We start from the raw sequence: 18574 nt of genomic DNA on the forward strand, positions 1-18574 counted from the left end.
CATCCCTGACAGATGGTTGTCCAGCTGCCTCTTGAAGGCCTCTAGTGTGGGAGAGCCCACAACCTCCCTAGGTAACTGATTCCATTGTCTGATGATGTTGCAATGCCTTCTTCATCATCCAACCACCCTTGGGCCTTTCTAATCTGGTGCCAGGGCAAACCCTACGGACCCAAAGGATGGTATAACTTAGCCTGACAGGCCAGAACCCTCTGTATTTATGATCTCATACATAACAGGAGGTAGAACATAAGCACACAGCTCGTTTTTGGTCAGGTAACCATGGTTTGTTGGCACGAGATTGTTACATCTGAAGCAGGTGCATCATCGAACTTTGATACAGAGTGAGCAGTATTGCCACTCATTGCAAGGAAGTGCAAAGACATACGCTAGAGTCCTATTACATTCCAAAATGGCTGCAATTAAGAGCTCTTGGCTTCCAGTCACCATATAAATATTGAGGACAGTTAATTCTGCCTCAGAGAGTTTGGGAAATAGTCTAAACCATCTTGATTTTTAAAATAACAATTCACTGGAATCCTTTTACCTTATTTCAGGGCTGTCTATTAAAGACACCAGGGGTTAGGCCAACAGCTGAACTGAAACTAAAAACTCTGAAACAGTGTAGTGTGAGCACATCTCATTGTTGGCCATAGAAGACAAGGATTTTCAAGCATATCCAGCACATTCCCATAGCTGTTATTTTGCCTTGTGTTTGCATCATCTTGCGTTCCATAGTAAAGATGGCTATATGCTACCTCCTGTATCAGAGGGTGTCTGTCTATGTACACCTGTTGCTGGGGAACATGGGTGGGAGGGTGTTGTTGCACTCATGTCCTGCTTGTGGGTTTCCCATGGGCAGCTGATTGGCCCTCTGTTGTAGGGTGACCAAATGAAAAGGAGGACAGGGCTCCTGTATCTTTAACAGTTGCATAGAAAAGGGAATTTCAGCAGGTGTCGTTTGTATATATGGAGAAACTGGTGAAATTCCCTCTTCATCACAACAGTTGAAGTGCAGGAGCTATACTAGAGTGTCCAGATTTAAAAGAGGACAGGGCACCTGCAGCTTGAACTGTTGTGATGAAGAGGAAATTTCACCAGGTTCTCCATATATACAAATGACACCTGCAGAAATTCCCTTTTCAGTACAACTGTTAAAGATCTGTCCTCCTTTTCATGTGGTCAGCCTAAGATCATCTGTGGGCTAGATGGGCCCTTGGTCTGATCCAGCATGGCTCTTCTCATGTTTTTAAAGAGACTCAAGTCCCTGGATGGCATTGGATAATCTACTTTATCGTTTACATGGTATTACAAAATTGAAGATGGATACTGTTGCCCCAATCTAATAAGGAAGATCCACATGTGTCACCGATTGGCATCTCAATGTGGATAGAACACACTGCAGTGCTCATCCAAGCCCCACTGAGCACATGCAAGTGCGCTCAAACAGGTCCCAGTTTGTTGATGGCAAGGTATATTTTCATCCAAGGGGTTGGATCCGGATTTAGTCATACTTAGGAGTAGCTTTATTGAAATTAATGGGATTTATGTTAGTCACAACTAACTGAACTTCTATTCATTTCAATGGGTCTGCTCTAAGCATGACTAAATCTGGATTCAGCCCAAGGCCATTAGTCATGTCCATTATCTACGAATGTTTTATACTGCCCCTATTTGTTGAAAAACAATGGCATTAGAAATTATCACAATATTAGCATCCTTACTATCTGTGTTGCACTGGCCGCTGCGGTCTCATGACCCTTTTCCCCCTCCTGTCTGATATTATGATTTATTATCTCACGCCTCCAATGAAGGATTCAAAAGTTGGATGAGGCAGCTAAATGTAGCACTTATTGTTTGTAAGCATACTCTTTTTCCTTTGGTAATAAGGATGTGCATAAACTTACTGTATTCATGCCGTGTTCCCCTCACTTGGCTGCCATTTGGGATGAAATAGATCTCATGGAAGTAATGCTCCACTCGGAATGATTCCTTTATCCATGGATCTGGTGAACTTATGGTACCAGTGTATTTCTTCCTGCTACTCTCTAGAGGGAAAATAGGGGTGGTGTCTGCATCATAGACCATCAACGCTGCTAGGACAGTGCCCTTTAAAAGAGAATGGGATGGAGAATAATTGTTTGCAGTCACAATGCACGTTTTCAGCTTGGCACTTAAACACTGCCCTAGAATGAAAAATCTGGTCAAAGGTACTTCAGCGTAGAACAGATTTACAAAATCATGTTTTCAACAAGCCAACAATAATTATGACATTAGGTAAAGTCATCTGAAACCACCTATTACTGGCATGTAGAGCAACTGGTCTGTTTGCTTTTTAAATCATTCTTACCTCTGTAGAATGGTGAAACAACCTATGGTTCTGGGTTCATACAGAACGATAAGTGACAGTATAAAAAGCCAACCAACCTGTAGTTCAGAACCCAACAACAAACCATGGGTTCTCTTTTGGGGTTGTTTGTGCATAACAACTCATAGAGTAACCCATAGTTCTGGGTTTGCACACAATGACAGCCCAGGAATCAATAACCCATACTCAACTCATATTCTGGATTATTCTCAACCAGGGCGTTACCAAGGACTCTGTAAGGCTTTAGTATTCTTGTTAAACTATTTCCTTCTCAGGACAGATGTACTATGAACTGGTCACTGCACCCATTAGTTTTCTTCATCCTCTTGTAATTTGCCCTCCCTGATGTTCTAAGTCAAGATCTCTGATGGCCAGCCTAGGAAGCACTTTTCCAGTTATCGTCTTCATTCAGTCGTTCAGACTTACCAGCAGAGAAATTACCTAAAACATTTTAGTGCCTGAAAAAGGAAATCCAATTCCCCCCATACACACATACACTGCAATGCTGGTAAAAACATAATAAATAACTGATAACATAGTAATTTGCTGCCCTGTTAATGTCATCCCAAAATATGGTGTCTGAGACAGGCAACCTCACGCTGCCTAATGGTAGAGTTGACCATGCCCAGTAGAATGGGAACAGCAGGCTGTAGAGAACTGGCTCTGGAACACCACATGTCTTACAGTGATGGACATAAGAAGAGCTGTGCTTAATTAGACCAAAGACCTAACTAGACCAGCATTCTCTTCTCATAGCTGCCAACCCAATGCTTTTGGGAAGCCAACAAGCAGGACCTGAATGCAATAGCATCCTCCCGCATACTGCTTTTGATACTGGACTAGTAGCAATTGACAGCTATTCAGACCCAAAGCTTCAAATATGAATTATCCCAGATTTGAAGGGGGGGGGGGAGAGAGAAATTACCCAAATACACTTTTTTAAAAAACCTCCTATCCAATTTCCATTACCACCCCCCCCCCCCACAATTTGATATGTCCTTCAAGCCAAGAAAAATCTGACCTCAATTAATGGCTAGACGAGGAGGATGGAGGGGGACGATCTCGCGGTATGATGATTGTGAGATCGTCCCCCTCGTCTACACGCGGTGCGTGATGTCTCAGGAGGAAGAGGAAGTCATGCCCGCCATTTTTTAAAAGGAACAGCAGCTGGAGCGCACCAGTGCTCTAGCGCAAAGGTAAGTTTAAAAAAGAAAGAAAAAAGTCCCGGGATCCCCTGTGTGTCATGTGGATGCACAGGGACGATCTTGGGATGATGCCCAGGATATTGCCCCGTCTAGACATGCCCTTACTCTAGGACTGTTCAAACAGTAGCAGGTGTAGGTAGGTATGAATGAAGTCACATATTCCTCTTTGGTGTACAGAAGTGGGACTTGTAACAAAATCTTGTAGTGCATCCTCCCCAATATCACAGGTGTGTTCCTCTTTTGTGTTCCAGCCCACCATGTTCTCCTCCAATATAATATAAGTTGTAAGAGGCACAAGCACGCCAATTTACTCTCCCCACTTCCAGTTTCCGGTTTTCTTTTTCAACTGAGACTCAGACCTTAGCTAGACCTAAGGTTTATCCCGGGATCGTCCCTGTTCATGTAAATGCCACACAGGATATCCCAGGAGCAGGCAGGGACGACCCCAGGATGATCCTGGGATAAGCCTTAAGTAGGGTGACCATATGAAAAGGAGGACAGGGCTCCTGTATCTTTAACAGTTGCATAGAAAAGGGAATTTCAACAGGTGTTATCTGTATATATGGAAAACCTGGTGAAATTCCCTCTTCATCACAACAGTTAAAGGTGCAGGAGCTATACTAGAGTGACCAGATTTAAAAGAGGGCAGGGCCCCTGCAGTTTTAACTGTTGTGAGGAAGAGGAAATTTCACCAGGTTCCCCATATATACAAATGACACCTGCTGAAATTTCCTTTTCAATACAACTGTTAAAGATACAGGAGCCCTGTCCTTCTTTTCATATGGTCACCCTACCTTAGGTCTAGCTAAGGCCTCAATGTTCCATGATTCCAGGAAGTAGGCTTGTACCTAAATCAACTGTTTTGTTGTTGAGGGGGGGGAACTGCTCTGGGTTTGTTTAAAAATGCCTTGCACTTGTGCATACATGGGGGTTTGCCTATGCACCCCTGACACCTCCATCTTATTTCTCAGCATTTTGGTTCTGGCTTTACTGCTCTTGGCATTCAACCACCTGAATTTCTTATTAGAGGGAACTATCGCCAACAGTGCGATATGGCTGCAAGAAAGGCAAATGCTATTTTGGGCTGCATTAATAGAAGTATAGCTTCCAAATCACGTGAGGTACTGGTTCCTCTCTATTCGGCCCTGGTTAGGCCTCATCTAGAGTATTGCGTCCAGTTCTGGGCTCCACAATTCAAGAAGGACGCAGACAAGCTGGAGCGTGTTCAGAAGAGGGCAACCAGGATGATCAGAGGTCTAGAAACAAAGCCCTATGAAGAGAGACTGAAAGAACTGGGCATGTTTAGCCTGGAGAAGAGAAGATTGAGGGGAGACATGATAGCACTCTTCAAATACTTAAAAGGTTGTCACACAGAGGAGGGCCAGGATCTCTTCTCGATCCTCCCAGAGTGCAGGACACGGAATAACGGGCTCAAGTTAAAGGAAGCCAGATTCCGGCTGGACATCAGGAAAAACTTCCTGACTGTTAGAGCAGTGCGACAATGGAATCAGCTACCTAGGGAGGTTGTGGGCTCTCCCACACTAGAGGCCTTCAAGAGGCAGCTGGACAACCATCTGTCAGGGATGCTTTAGGGTGGATTCCTGCATTGAGCAGGGGGTTGGACTCGATGGCCTTGTAGGCCCCTTCCAACTCTGCTATTCTATGATTCTATGATATACTTTTTCTTTACAGTCAGTAACTGTGTGAATAGAAATTTAGTCAAAGTAATTTATTATCGTCTTTTTCTACAGCTCTGGGAATGTAGTCTGAGATTATGTATTTTGCGTCTATTTAAAGGACTGAAACACAAAAGCCATGAATGCAACCCACTAAGCACGATCCAGGGAAAAACGAAAGGAGACGTGTTTGGCCTGTTGGTGGCAGCAAACATTCAAAAATGGGAACTCCTTTTCTGCAAAATCTAGCAGCCAGAGAAATAACTCGCCTGGGAAAGACTTATCATTTAAAACTTTATTAAAAGAAATTGTGTGTGTCATGATACATCTCTTTGATTTTTTAAAAAAACATAAATTTGATGTGGTATTAAAGAGAGTTCCTATATAACTGCTCTTTGTGAAGGACTCCTGCCTAGCTGTGCATTCTTCCAAAGACAAAATGTTATGAAGATATAGAAGTCCAAAACAATGGCCATAGAAGTTATAGAAGTCCGAAACAATGGCGGCAAGGGCATGTCGTAGCACTTTAATGCTGAAGAGAGATGACAGGTTTTTTACTGCACTGAATGTTCAGAGCTGAGGCAACACAGTGGCTAAAAAAACGGAGGTACAAATCAGGAAGCCTTTGGTTCAAATCTGGCTTCTGCCAAGAACTCACTTAGCTGGCCTTAACCAAGCTTCTCTCTCTCAGCCCCTATCTGCAATATGGGGAGAATAATAGTGCCCCACTTTACAGGGTTGTTGTATGGATTACAGCACAGTAACATATGTGAAATGCTTTGCACATGCTCTATGGTCTTCAAGAGATACTACAGAGTATCAAATTCTGGATACTTTGAGACTGTTGATATAGATGGCAGTTTTACCTCATAGCTGGACCCTTTGCACGATAAAGTCTCAGCAGTTAGCAGGATGAGTCAGCCTACCAAGCAATTACATGCAACCGGTGAATTATTACCATTTGGTAAATGGCCCACTGCATCTGCCTACTGAGGCCACAGAAGAAGCAAAGAGAGATGGAAGTTTGAGTGAGAAATGTCCCCCTCATTTAGTTACGCTACGGGCCACATTTTCCCTTTTGGAGTTCCCCCTTTGCCTTTTCATTGTTATATGAGTTTCTAAAGAACATCTCCAAATATGGCAAGAGTAGCAGAGAAGTAGCTCTTTTATTTTATTGAATATGACAATGAATGGGTATGCTAAAATCTCTGCTAACCTGATTTCAGGATTTCTGTCATAAGAACAACTACACGTAATTGTAGTAGCAGGCAAAAGTGGGAATTTATAAACCCTTTAAAAGTATTTCCCCATGAATACCCCCAAGACTAAATGCTTTGTACGGCAGTATTTTTGAACAGGGAACCTGCCTTTAATGAACCCTTTCCATACGGGTGTCTCCCAAGGAACCTTTGCACATCTGCCATGGAACCTGTGCCTATCCTAGAGTGTTCCAGGGAACGTTTTAGAATGCAGAGTCAGAAAATTTACTGGTCATGTATGGTGAGCCTCATCCATCACACAACACAAACTGAGACCACAATCCCATGCATACTTACCTAGAATTAAGCCCACTGGATCTAGTGAAACTTGTTTCTGAGTAACCATGCTTAGGATTGTGCTGTGAGAGTGTGGACTAGGCCACACACAATACCCTCCTGTGGCTGCAGAATGACGTGATGCATTGCAGCCAGTAGGAGCAGACATTGGTCAAGTTCTTTTTCAGGGAAGCCTGTCCAGCATTATGGAGCCAAAGAGTTCTTAAGGACGCATTTTGAAAGCCTGAGCTATTGGGCAATTTCCATACATAACAGAGTCACTGCTGATGTCAAACTGGACTGCATATTATTATTATTATTATTATTATTATTATTATTATTATTATTATTATTATTAGCATTTATATCCCGTCTTTTTTCCTCCAAGGAACCCAAGGTGGCGTACATAATCCTCCTCTTCATTTTATCCTCACAACAACAACCCTGTGAGGTAGACTGGGCTTTCTTATATTTACATAAACTTCTTTACCTGTGCTCACTGAACTAGGGTGACCCTATGAAAAGGAGGACAGGGCTCCTGTACCCTAACTGAACTCAAATCTGGAGTGAAACAAGTCAATAATCCCATGCAGCACATTTAATTCTTATAATAGTAATAGTGATATATAAGTCCTGACGGCTTTATGCTACCTTCAATATCAGAGGCAGTTGCTGGGGAACATGGACAGGAGAGTGCTGTTGCACTAGTGTCCTGCTTGCAGATTTCCTATGGGCAGCTGGTTGACCACTGCAATCATGCAAACCTGGAACGTCCCTCTCCAGACAATGAGATGAGTTACTCAAAATTTTCTTATCTCCATGCCCTCAACATTCCATAGATATTCAAAGCTCATAGGGTCATTTTGGGAGCTTAAAAATATTTCCCTTTTAATCTGTAACCTTCCATACTTCTAAATATCTCCATTCAAGTGGAAATGTTTCACTGAAATCTGTTGTGCACATAATTCTTTTAGGATGGATCCATGAGCGTAATTCTAGATTCATACCAGAATCTAGTACAGCAAGTACATGTGAATAACCAACTCCACCTTCATAATTTCCATATGTATGAACTTATAAGAACGCTTCGAACACGAACCTGCCCATGCAAAAAAATGCGGGAAGAGGTGCAAAGCTGACAAGATACCCATGCTCAGCAGAAATCTGTATGAGAAATGGGCAGAAGGTAGATCTCCAAATGTTTTGGACTTCAACTCCTAGAAGTCCGTGCCAGCATGGCCAATCCTCTGGAATACTGGGAGTTGAAGTCCAAAACATCTGGAGATCTACTTTCTGCTCACCCCAGCTCTATATCACCAACAAGGCATAGTGCCTCATTACATCCTCATAGAACATTACCTCTTTCCTACTGAACTCCACCACCGCATCTGTTGTGCTGGTACCGTTAGGTAAGAAGGGGGGCATGTCGTCTTCGTCAAATATATTTACAAGGAAGGGCACCTCCATGGAAGTCACTGTGGGCCCTTCTCTCACCGTACACTTAGCAATCAGCTCATACTTTTCTCGTTCCTCCCGATCCAGAGGCTGTGTCACTCTAACACTCGTGGTGTCCTTGTCGTAATAAAATGGCAGACCTTCATCTGGAACACAGTAAAAAGTGCATCTATTTCTCATTATTTCACTAACAGAATTGTAGTTGGATCAGGGCCTGGTTGAGAGCGAGGAGGGGGTGGAACTTCCAGTGCCTATACAAGCTATCATGTCTAGAGGCATCACTGATGAAACAACAGCTCCAAGCCTTCCTGAGCTGGAGAAATGGAGCATAATACAACCAAAGCCTTTATAAATTAATTAAATTACATGGCTTTGTGTGTGCATGTGTTTGTGTTTAATTGTAATTGCATTTGGAAACATATCCTAAAAACTGCATCAGCAATCCAATAAAACAGGAAAGAGACGTTTTAGGAGGTCCGGTGGTGTTGGTGGGGGATTTTTGCACAAACACGCCGCCTGTGGGCTGAACTTCTGCCCCTTCTCCAGCACTGGAAATAATAGTCGTAATTTTGAAAATGGCATCCGGACAGGCTATGGACAGGCTGAAAGTGGTGCTCCGTGATAGCTACAGAGCAGCAAAAGGGTCAAATAGCAATTGTTGATGATATATGACATCAAGAATGTTTTACTATTTGGGGGGTGGGCTGCAATAAAATAAGGATTTATATACAGGAATGGGCTTTATGTGTGAACTGGATAAACTGCTGCGTTACCTGCTATCACCTCGTAGGAAATGCTTGCATTGTGGCACTGGCGTTGTACAGGAAGCGACTGGAGTTGATGAAACGTTCCTGGTGGTTTGTTCTCTTTGACATGAAAGGAGAGGTCTGTTTCGCCAAAACACAGCTGGCTTGCCTTTCCAGGATTGCAAGCTGGCATGGTGGCATTGATGACAGAGAGCTTCGCGAAGGTCTTGGTGTACGATTCTTGGCATTCTTTCCCTTGGAAAGGTTGGGATGAGAGGAAAACCTGGAGTACCAGCTTTGGCATTGGTGCCCAGTTCCCTGCAACTATTGGAAAAAAGGGGCAAATGTTACAAGCAACACAAAGAGAACCCCTTTTAGAAATTCACCATCATCTCTTATTCTGTCCACCTGGTGCTTTCCTATTATCCATTATAAAATTGGTTCATCTTCCACTTTCCTAAGATTCCATTTAGTGCTATGGGCTTCACATTCTTACAGAAAAGGTAAATGTACACTTAACAGTGTACAAATGCACTATTTCACTATCCTGTTGGCCATTTGTGACACTGCAAGATTATTATTATTTTTTTAAAAAAAATCTCGTTTCTGATAGAGTGTAACTAAGTTTGAAAAGGAAGCTTTGATTTTGGGGGTGAAAATCTAACTCAGAACAGCCTTCCATTTAGTCAATTGCAATAGCCAACTCCAGTGAAGCCTTATCTTGTAAGTCCATCTCACCAACAGTAATACATTTAAGCAAAAAACAAAACTACCTCCTGCCCTACCTTTAATGAGCTTTTCTGGGGATTCAAGTCACCAAAGAACACCAGCATGTGGGGAATGAAAGCATGAAACTAACTTGTGCATTTATATTGTTATTTTTATATCATGTTTTAGTACTGTTGTTTCATACTTTGAATGGTTTTAATTTTTGTGAACTGCCCAGATAGCTTCTGCTATTGGGCAGTATAAAAATGCAATAAATAAATAAATAAATAAATAAACTTCAAAAAGAGGGCAGGGCCCCTGCAGACTGTTGTGATGAAGAGGGCATTTCACCAGGTGCTGCATGCATCCAAATGACACCTGCTGAAATTCCCTTTTCAATACAATTGTTAAAGATACAGGAGCCCTGTCCTCCTTTTCATATGGTCACCCTAGTTCTAGACTCCTCTCAACTCACTGAAAAAAAGCATCAACTCTGGGCTTATCAACACCAAGCAGGATATTCCACTATGAAAGTGGTATGAAAGCGGCATATAAAAGGCAGGAGCCACACTACTGCTTTATAGTGGTAGTAAAGTGCATTGCAGGATCTACACTACTGCTTTATAGTGGGACTGAAGTGCACTGACAACTGTTGGGGCCCATGACACATCTACACCAAGCAGGATATAACACTATGAAAGTGGTATGAAAGCAGTATATGGTATGTGTCGTGGGTCCCAACAGTTGTCAGTGCACTTCAATACCGCTCTATAGCAGTAGTGTGGGTCCTGCCTTTTATATACTGCTCTCATAGTACAATATCCAGCTTGGTGTAGATGAGCCCTGTGTATCAGTTTGATAAGCCTCTGTACCTGGACCAATCCCACCAAATGGAAATGAAGGCGAATATCAAGTACTATTTATACCACTGCAGTGAGGGCTTCATCTGCATGACTTACACAGTGTATCGAAGTCTTCCCTATCTAGACTCTTATTCAGGAAAAGAACTCCTGTTTTCTCTTCGATTTGAAACCAGAGATTGTCTTTATTTCCCACGCGTGAGATGTAGAGATGGGGACACAACCAAAAGTAGACCTCTTCTTCCTCAGAATCTTTCAAGGCATGGATTTGCAATAAGGGGGTCCCCCCTGGTTGTTCAAGATAGATATTCTCATGATATTCTTTCCTTGGAAAGTAGAGGCCAAAGGCAACTGGAAAAGAAACATAAAGTTGCAGCACGTTGTATGATTCCTGGGTGGACATCTCAAAAAATGCATTTATAAGAAGCCATAAGCCACATTTTTCTATAGTTTATGGAGAGTATATTTGTATGACTGGTTCTTTGATCACGCTAAAGCAGGTCTTTATACATCACTGAAGCTAAACTGCTTCTTCCCACATGAACCTGCCTTCATATTAAGATCTACCACGGAGACTCTTCTATGGGTCCCACCACTATGAGAGGTGAGGCATGTGGTGATTGGAAATAAGGCCTTCTCTGTGAGGACGATTTGACACATGGGGCAGACTTGTCTCAACTCAGTGTCCTGCTACCCCTTTCCCACTGTCAAAATGCTGACAGGAACACTGGAATTCCTCTCAAAACACTGGAGTTCTGGCAATGTTCTAGCGTCAGACTAAGAGCATCATCAGACGAGTGTTTTATCACAGGCTCATGCATCCTTTAGATGACAGTGTCCACCTCCAGCTGCTTCAGCTTGTTTTCCCATCGGCCTCTTTTGATCCGTCTTCTTTTTAAAAAATGGAATGTGCCGCCATTTCCTGCTGTGTGCAGGAAAAGCGGCACAATATGAACGGCCCCTGAATGGGCCATGTGGTCGTTGCTGCTTCTTCTTTCTCTCCCCATGTAAAGAGACTGCCGCTATTGTGGGACAGCAGCTGGAGGCCATAGCGACGGTAGGGAAATGCAAAAATCCGCCCGCCTAATGATGCTCTAAAACTGAGCAGGCCCAACAAAACTTTAAGAGTGGTTGCTGCCATACGCTTCAATGGGGCAGAAAACCTTGAACTGCTGCTCAGAACTACACCAAACCAATGAAAGGTATATCTCCTCAACAATTCTGAATAAAATAGATCAGTAGTTTTCACCAAAATTTGAAAAAAAGAAGAAAAGATGTGCCAAGCCACAGGTTGGAATAAAAAGCACAAACCCGTAAATTTCCAACACTTTTTAATTTGCTGTATGTGTGGCATTTTTAATTGGACTGCTTTGAAATTTAGCACAACTGTAGACCTAATCAGTCAAAGTATGGATGCCAAGTTTCACATTATAGGCTCTACAGGTGTCAATTTTTTATATAAGCAGTAGGTTTTTGAGGCTTATGATGGTGTAACTTTTCTTTTCCTTTTTTGCAACTCATCTTAACTAAAGGGGCATTCATAGGAATATAGGAAGCTGCCTTGGATCAAAACCTTGGTCCATCTAGCCCAGTACTGTCAACACTGATTGGCAGTGGTTCTCGGGGGTTTCAGACGGGATTCTTTCCTTGCTCTATCTGGATTGAACCTGGGGCTTTCTGCATGCAAAACATGTGCTCTGTCACACTGATCTATGGTCCCTCCTGTGCCCCTTTAAGTAAAAGTAAATAAGCCAATCAGTACTGGCTGAGGCGTCTCCCAAGTTTTTTTTGACTAAATGAAAAAAGTCTATATTAATGCTTAATTGCAAAACCAAGAACATACCTGACAACAGCCATAGGAAGAACTAAGCAGAGAGTTTTTATATTTCTCAAATACATCAGAAACTCTGTATGCTGCAAATTGCAAAGACCACTTTGGGGTAGGGGAAGTAGGGGATTAATAAAATACAGGAGAAAATCATAATGAGGAGTCTGACCTGCCAAGTTTCTTTCATGAAAGAACAGGAGAAAAAGTCCATTTCGTACCATTTGCTGCCCATTTGTTTCACACATAGGTATGCCCAATATGTAAAAATCCACTCTATTGATATCTGAATACTCTCTTATTCTTAATTTTATCATCAGAATTAGTTTTAAATATAGTGAAATGTCACAGTCAGAGATTAGCAGCACACTCATATAGAGTGCCAATGCAGAATGTGTGTGTTTGTTAATCATTTTAGTTCTGTATTATTTTAAATAGATCTCTAGAAATGCTTTTGTTGGATCTCAATCTCAATCTACTGTTAATTCAGTGATCTTATCTGTGTTTGAATTTGCGCCTTTGCAACCCGGTGGGTCAGAGATTAAAATATGACTAGTGTAAAACAAACACACACGGGGGGGGGGGGAGAGAGAGAGAGAGAGAGAGAGAGAGAGAGAGAGGTTCACAGGCTTTAGCTAGACCAGGGTATATCCTGGGGTGAACCCCGGGATTGTCCCTGTGTGTCCACATGGTGCACAGGGGATCCCAGGGTCAGGGAACGATCATCCCTCCCTTGCCCCAGGATACAGTCCTACACTTTGGGCCTGCTTTTTCCGCGGTCCCTGGCTGAGTCCAGGACTGCGGAACGTGTGGCCTGTTGCCACGGAGCCGAGAGCTGCACGCATTGGGTTAGAGTGGGGGGAGTGGGGAAACCAAATTATTTTTTTAAAAAAAACTTACCTTCAGCGCACAAGCGTTCGTGCGCTGCCATCGCTTTAAAAATTAAAAAAATGGTGGGCGCGACGCCTCTCTTCCTGAGGTCGTCGCACCTTACGTGTAAACAGGGGAGAGATCTCGCGTTAATCCTAAAGCAAGATCTCCCCTCTTCTCTCCTGGAACAAAAGGTAGGTCTAGCTAAGGCCACAGACTCCACATTATAGCAAAGAAAGCGTTGCTCATAACATGGGTACACTTTCTTTGCTAATTAGAGTTCTTATATCTTTTGGCAAAAAATAGTATTTTCATAAAAATGAATATTAGAAAAATTGCATCTGCAATCTAAAAATGGGGAAAAACAACTTAGCTGATCATTCTCAGCTGCTCACAGTCAACCTCTTGCCCTTTGGCATAATCAGGACAAAAAAACCATTTTCATATTAGGCTTTCCACCCCCCCACCCCCCCACCCCCGTTGTCCCTCTTCTTCCAGTGGCTAAAGCATGAACCCACACGGTATCAAATCAACATGTACCTCTATGAAGTTTCCTACACCGTAAAAAACTGATTTAACTGCCATTTCCGAGTCTTATACAATAATGATGCACAGAAAAGGTCAAAATGTTTGTTGATCAAGTCTACAGTTGAAAGCAATCAGCTCCATGCAATGGGTATAACTGGCTTATTCTGTCCCAGTGCCATTTAGATTTCTCTGCCTGGTACCAAGCACTTTATTTAATTACAGCATAATCAAAACCATTTCCTACAGCTCCATTCTCAGCAGGCAGCTCTGAAGCGTGGTTCTATATTTCCTTTCCACAGATAGCTGACTTTGCCTCGTCAACTTGTAAATAAATCTGACTAATTGGTTAACAAAGGGACACTGACAAAGGAGGCACAAAGCAGTAAAAAAAATGCAGTAAGGCGGGACTTTGCTTTATACAGTTGTTCCATTAACTTCAGTGGCTCTGAATGACTCCAGGAACAGGACTGTAAAGATCAAAGGCATTGTTACCTGAGCTCTGAGAAGCTTCACTGCTCCAAGTGCTCTATGTCAAGGAAGCTGAAGGGCCACAAACTGGACTGAGATGAATTCATCCAATCTGTTACAGCTCAGTGGCCGGGTTGGTGGATTGGTGCTACCTGACCTGATCCATCAACACTGCAATTGAGTTCTGTGCAACTTCGATGCAAGGCAGAGATGTTCTGCCAGATCTCCCCACTGCCAATATATGCTCCACAGCACTTCTAGGAAAGACAGATCCTGGACTGCACTCCTCTTGAGCAAGTGAAATATCTTTAGGGCCCCACAGGCACTATGAGCAGTCCCATATACTCCTTGTATATGTGCCTTTCACCCACCACATTGCCTTTTGCGGTGTGCTGATTCTGGGGTCTTTATATCATGCCATGGTAGCAACCTCTGATCCCCTTTAATCTTCACCCACATGTTTAGTTTTTTAACGGCTTTTAATGCTTTATGTGTGTATGTTTGGTGTTTTAGAATTTTAAATTTTGTATACTCATTTTTATCTCAATTTTAGAATTTCTGTAAACCGCCCAGAGAGCTCTGGCTATGGGAGCGGTATATAAGTGTAATAAATAAATAAATATATAAGTATAATAAATAAATAAATAAACAAACAAACAAATTTTCTTTCAACCATTCTCAAGCTTTCTTGTACGCACAGGTCCCATGGGATTACACTGTTGTCATTTGGCTTTTGCTTGTCCTTCCATTATTTTTTTATTTATTTATTGCACTTATATACTGCTCCCATAGCCAGGGCTCTCTGGGCGGTTTACAGAAATTCTAAAATTAAGATTAAAACAAGTATACAAATTTAAATTCTGAAACACAGAACATACACACATAAAGCATTAAAAACCATTAAAAAAAACTAAATGTGTGGGTGATTAAAATGTGCCGCCATATGCCTGGGCAAAGAGGAAAGTCTTAACCTGGCGCCAGAAAGATAGCGTTGGTGCCAGGCGAGCCTCATCAGGGAGATCATTCCATAGTCTGGGGGCCACCACCGAAAAGGCCCTGTCCCTCGTTGCCACACTCCGGGCCTCTCTCGGAGTAGGCACCCGGAGGAGGACCTTAGATGTTGAATGTAGTGACCGGATATATTCACGTCGGGAGAGGCGTTCCGTCAGGTATTGTGGTCCCAAGCCGTGTAAGGCTTTACAGGTCAAAACCAGCACCTTGAATTGGGCTCAGAAACATACAGGCAGCCAGTGCAAGCGGACCAGAGCAGGTGTTATATGGTCGAACCTTATACACAATAAATTCCCATTCCCTTCAATGGATAAAGCTAGATTGAAGGTTCTCAAACAGGCCTAATTCTAAGAGTTGCCTGGCTGTTCTAAGAAGGAAAGATCCTTCCTTTCAAAATTCCATAGATGCCCATCACACAACCACAACATTTACATAGATACTATATTGTAGTACTAATTGGAGGCTGGTGAGTCTGGATTTTGGTGGGGCTGTGATTCCCTTCTGGGTTTCGGTCAAAACCACCCAGAACTCTAAAGGGGCTGCCCAAGGGGCTGAACCCACTTTGGGGATGTAATTCAGCTCCTTCGATAACTGTTTTAGAATGGAATCACTGCCCCACCAAAATTGAAGCCACCAGCCTCCATTGGGTAGCAAATGGACTCAGCGTTACAGGGTTAGAATAGCCCTTAGTTTGATACTGGGATGCCTTCAAGCAAACTTACACAGCGGTCAGGACTGGATGCACTGTGCCCGCCTTATCTGAGTCAAGTCATGTACGCTGGCACCCCTAGGGATGGCCCCTGCCATGGTGAACCCCTATAGCCCCCTGAGAGCCTACCCATTCCATTCCCCCGAGGGGAGCTGCCCCACAGCAGAGGAAGGGGGCAGGCATACAACTCTGTCTCTCGGCCTACTTATCTCCCCCTGCTTCAAACTGTATGGACTGTGATGCTGTGTGCTCTTTAGGGAAATCTGTAGGCTTCAACCGCATGGACACATTAAAATTAATTAATGACTTTCTAAACCAAAATAACCCCAAGGTGAACACCCCTAGGGTCCCCTTACTATGCAAGTCAAGTTTCAGGTGTCTAGGTTCGGACCAACACACAACCATTATTATTATTATTATTATTATTATTATTATTATTATTATTATTATTATTATTATTCATGAAAGAAATGTTAAGATGCTGCCAAACTACACACAAAAGCTAGGCATGTTTTTTGCCTGGTGACAGACATGCACATCATTTAAAAACAACTGTAAAAGCAGCAAGCTAAAGTTTCTTTAACCACCTTGTTCCCTAAAGTGTAATAAAAGAGTGCATAAAATAGCATCTCTTTTCCGAACCGTAAGAAAGTCAGACAAGCAAGGCTGCATTACAGAAGTTGTCCGTTCTTTTGTTACAGCTGTACAAGCAGTACACAAATAAGTTTAATTTCTGGATACTTATTAGGACAACAGAGGAAATTTTCTACCGAACTGTGGTACAAATACTATATTAATTTAACTTGCTGTTGATATTGCTGGGCTCGTACAAAGAAAAAGAAAGATCCAATGGAATGCTGTGAATTACTGGCTTGTGTGACTGTTTGGAAAAATTATATAATTTTCTTGAAATATAGGTTTGATTGATGACATCACCAAATCTTGTGATGAATAACAGCATGATTAACGGCTGCTTGTGTAATTTGTTCAATATGTATTGTATATTAAACTAATAATCTGGTGGAGTAATAAAGGAGGTGAACGTTTACTAATAATTTCTCATTCGTCATCGCTTTATATCTTACTTAAGGAGCAAACTGATAACTAACAGCTCCTGAGAGGATGGAGCCTGTATTTTCTTGCCCTTGAGAGAATTTATTACGGCCATTTTGTTTTGAATCTCATTACTATGTGCATAGTTCGCGGCACAATACCAAGCTTAAAGGTATCCATCCTAAATCTATCGTTGCATAAAACCATTTAATCAAAACTTACCTTTTCTGCAAGATGTAAGCTTAACCCATTAATCCTCTTCGCCCACTGTAATCAAGCCATTCATGTAATTGCATTTGCTCACATTCATCCTTTTCCACCTGGTCCTTTCCTCATCTTCCCCACTGTCAATCTTAATAATAACAATAACAACAAAATAATAATAATGATAATAAGCATTTATAGTTGGAATGGGCTCAAGTTAAAGGAAGCCAGATTCCAGCTGGACATCAGGAAAAACTTCCTGACTGTTAGAGCAGTATGATAATGGAACCAGTTACCTAGGGAGGTTGTGGGCTCTCCCACACTAGAGGCCTTCAAGAGGCAGCTGGACAACCATCTGTCAGGGATGCTTTAGGGTGGATTCCTGCATTGAGCAGGGGGTTGGACTTGAAGGCCTTGTAGGCCCCTTCCAACTCTATTCTATGATTCTATGATTCTATGTAATATTGCCAGTAACATGTAAGATTATAAACATAACTGAAGGAAATTTCTCATCCCCTTCAGCCAGAACTAAGCATGGGATTGCTTGGGAGAAAAAATGGCAGCCCCATATTGATGTCTCCTCCCCACCCCCCGAAATACGTATTCATGGAAATAGTTGATATGATGTTATGACATCATGCACTCCCCCACCTTCTATAAACAGTAACCCATGGAATGAAGTGAGGGAGGGGAGACACGCCATGATGATGTCATGCCACAGCTTTCCGTAACTACACTTCTGGGTAGAGGAGGTGGGGGGCACTTGACATGAGGTGACTGTTTTGGACATCTTACTCATTTCTGTCCTAAGATCTTGAAGCCCTGAGAACATTAACTGTTTCTGTGTGAAGAAACTATTTACTAATCACTTGCTACAAAAGTAGAGGGAAACAGGGCCAGTGTCTACTGACAAAAAGACTCATCTCACTGTTGAAGAAATACTCCTTGTAAAGGATTCTGAAAAGTGTTCACTCGGCATAGTCCACCTTCCCCTTGTTGTGGAGGAAAAGTGGGAAAACGTCACAGCTGGGCTGCATACACAGTGTGTGAGGCCACAAAGAAGAAAGGTGTGGTCTGTGAAAACTCCATTTGAACATGTGCTATTGGGAAACTCAGGCCATGGCTAGACATACCGGGTCTAGCACGACGGAGGAGGGAGGATCTCGTGATATGGTTATCGCGAGATCTCCCCGTCTGCGTACACGTGGCGTGCGACGTCCTAGGAGGAAGAGGACATCGCACCCACAATAATAATAATAATAATAATAATAATAATAATAATAATAATAATAATAATAATTTATTTATTTGTTACCCGCTCTCCCTCTGGATCGAGGCAGTGTCCAACACAGATAA

The 18574-nt window shown here is 42.5% G+C and overlaps 1 protein-coding gene across 1 annotated transcript in view; it reads right to left on the reverse strand.

Moving 5' to 3' along the window:
* The window catches only part of RET (ret proto-oncogene), a 153180-nt gene that overhangs the window by 63888 nt on the left and 70718 nt on the right, over positions 1-18574 (reverse strand). Inside the window, exons 2-5 of the mRNA XM_063133160.1 lie at positions 10650-10901; positions 9010-9306; positions 8141-8382; positions 1905-2106 (exon numbers count right to left, since the gene is read on the reverse strand). Coding sequence (XP_062989230.1) covers positions 1905-2106; positions 8141-8382; positions 9010-9306; positions 10650-10901 — 993 coding nt within the window. The remainder of the gene's footprint in view (positions 1-1904; positions 2107-8140; positions 8383-9009; positions 9307-10649; positions 10902-18574) is intronic.

The sequence above is a fragment of the Elgaria multicarinata genome, chromosome 8 (assembly GCF_023053635.1).
Source record: "Elgaria multicarinata webbii isolate HBS135686 ecotype San Diego chromosome 8, rElgMul1.1.pri, whole genome shotgun sequence".
Taxonomy (NCBI): Eukaryota; Metazoa; Chordata; class Lepidosauria; order Squamata; family Anguidae; genus Elgaria; species Elgaria multicarinata.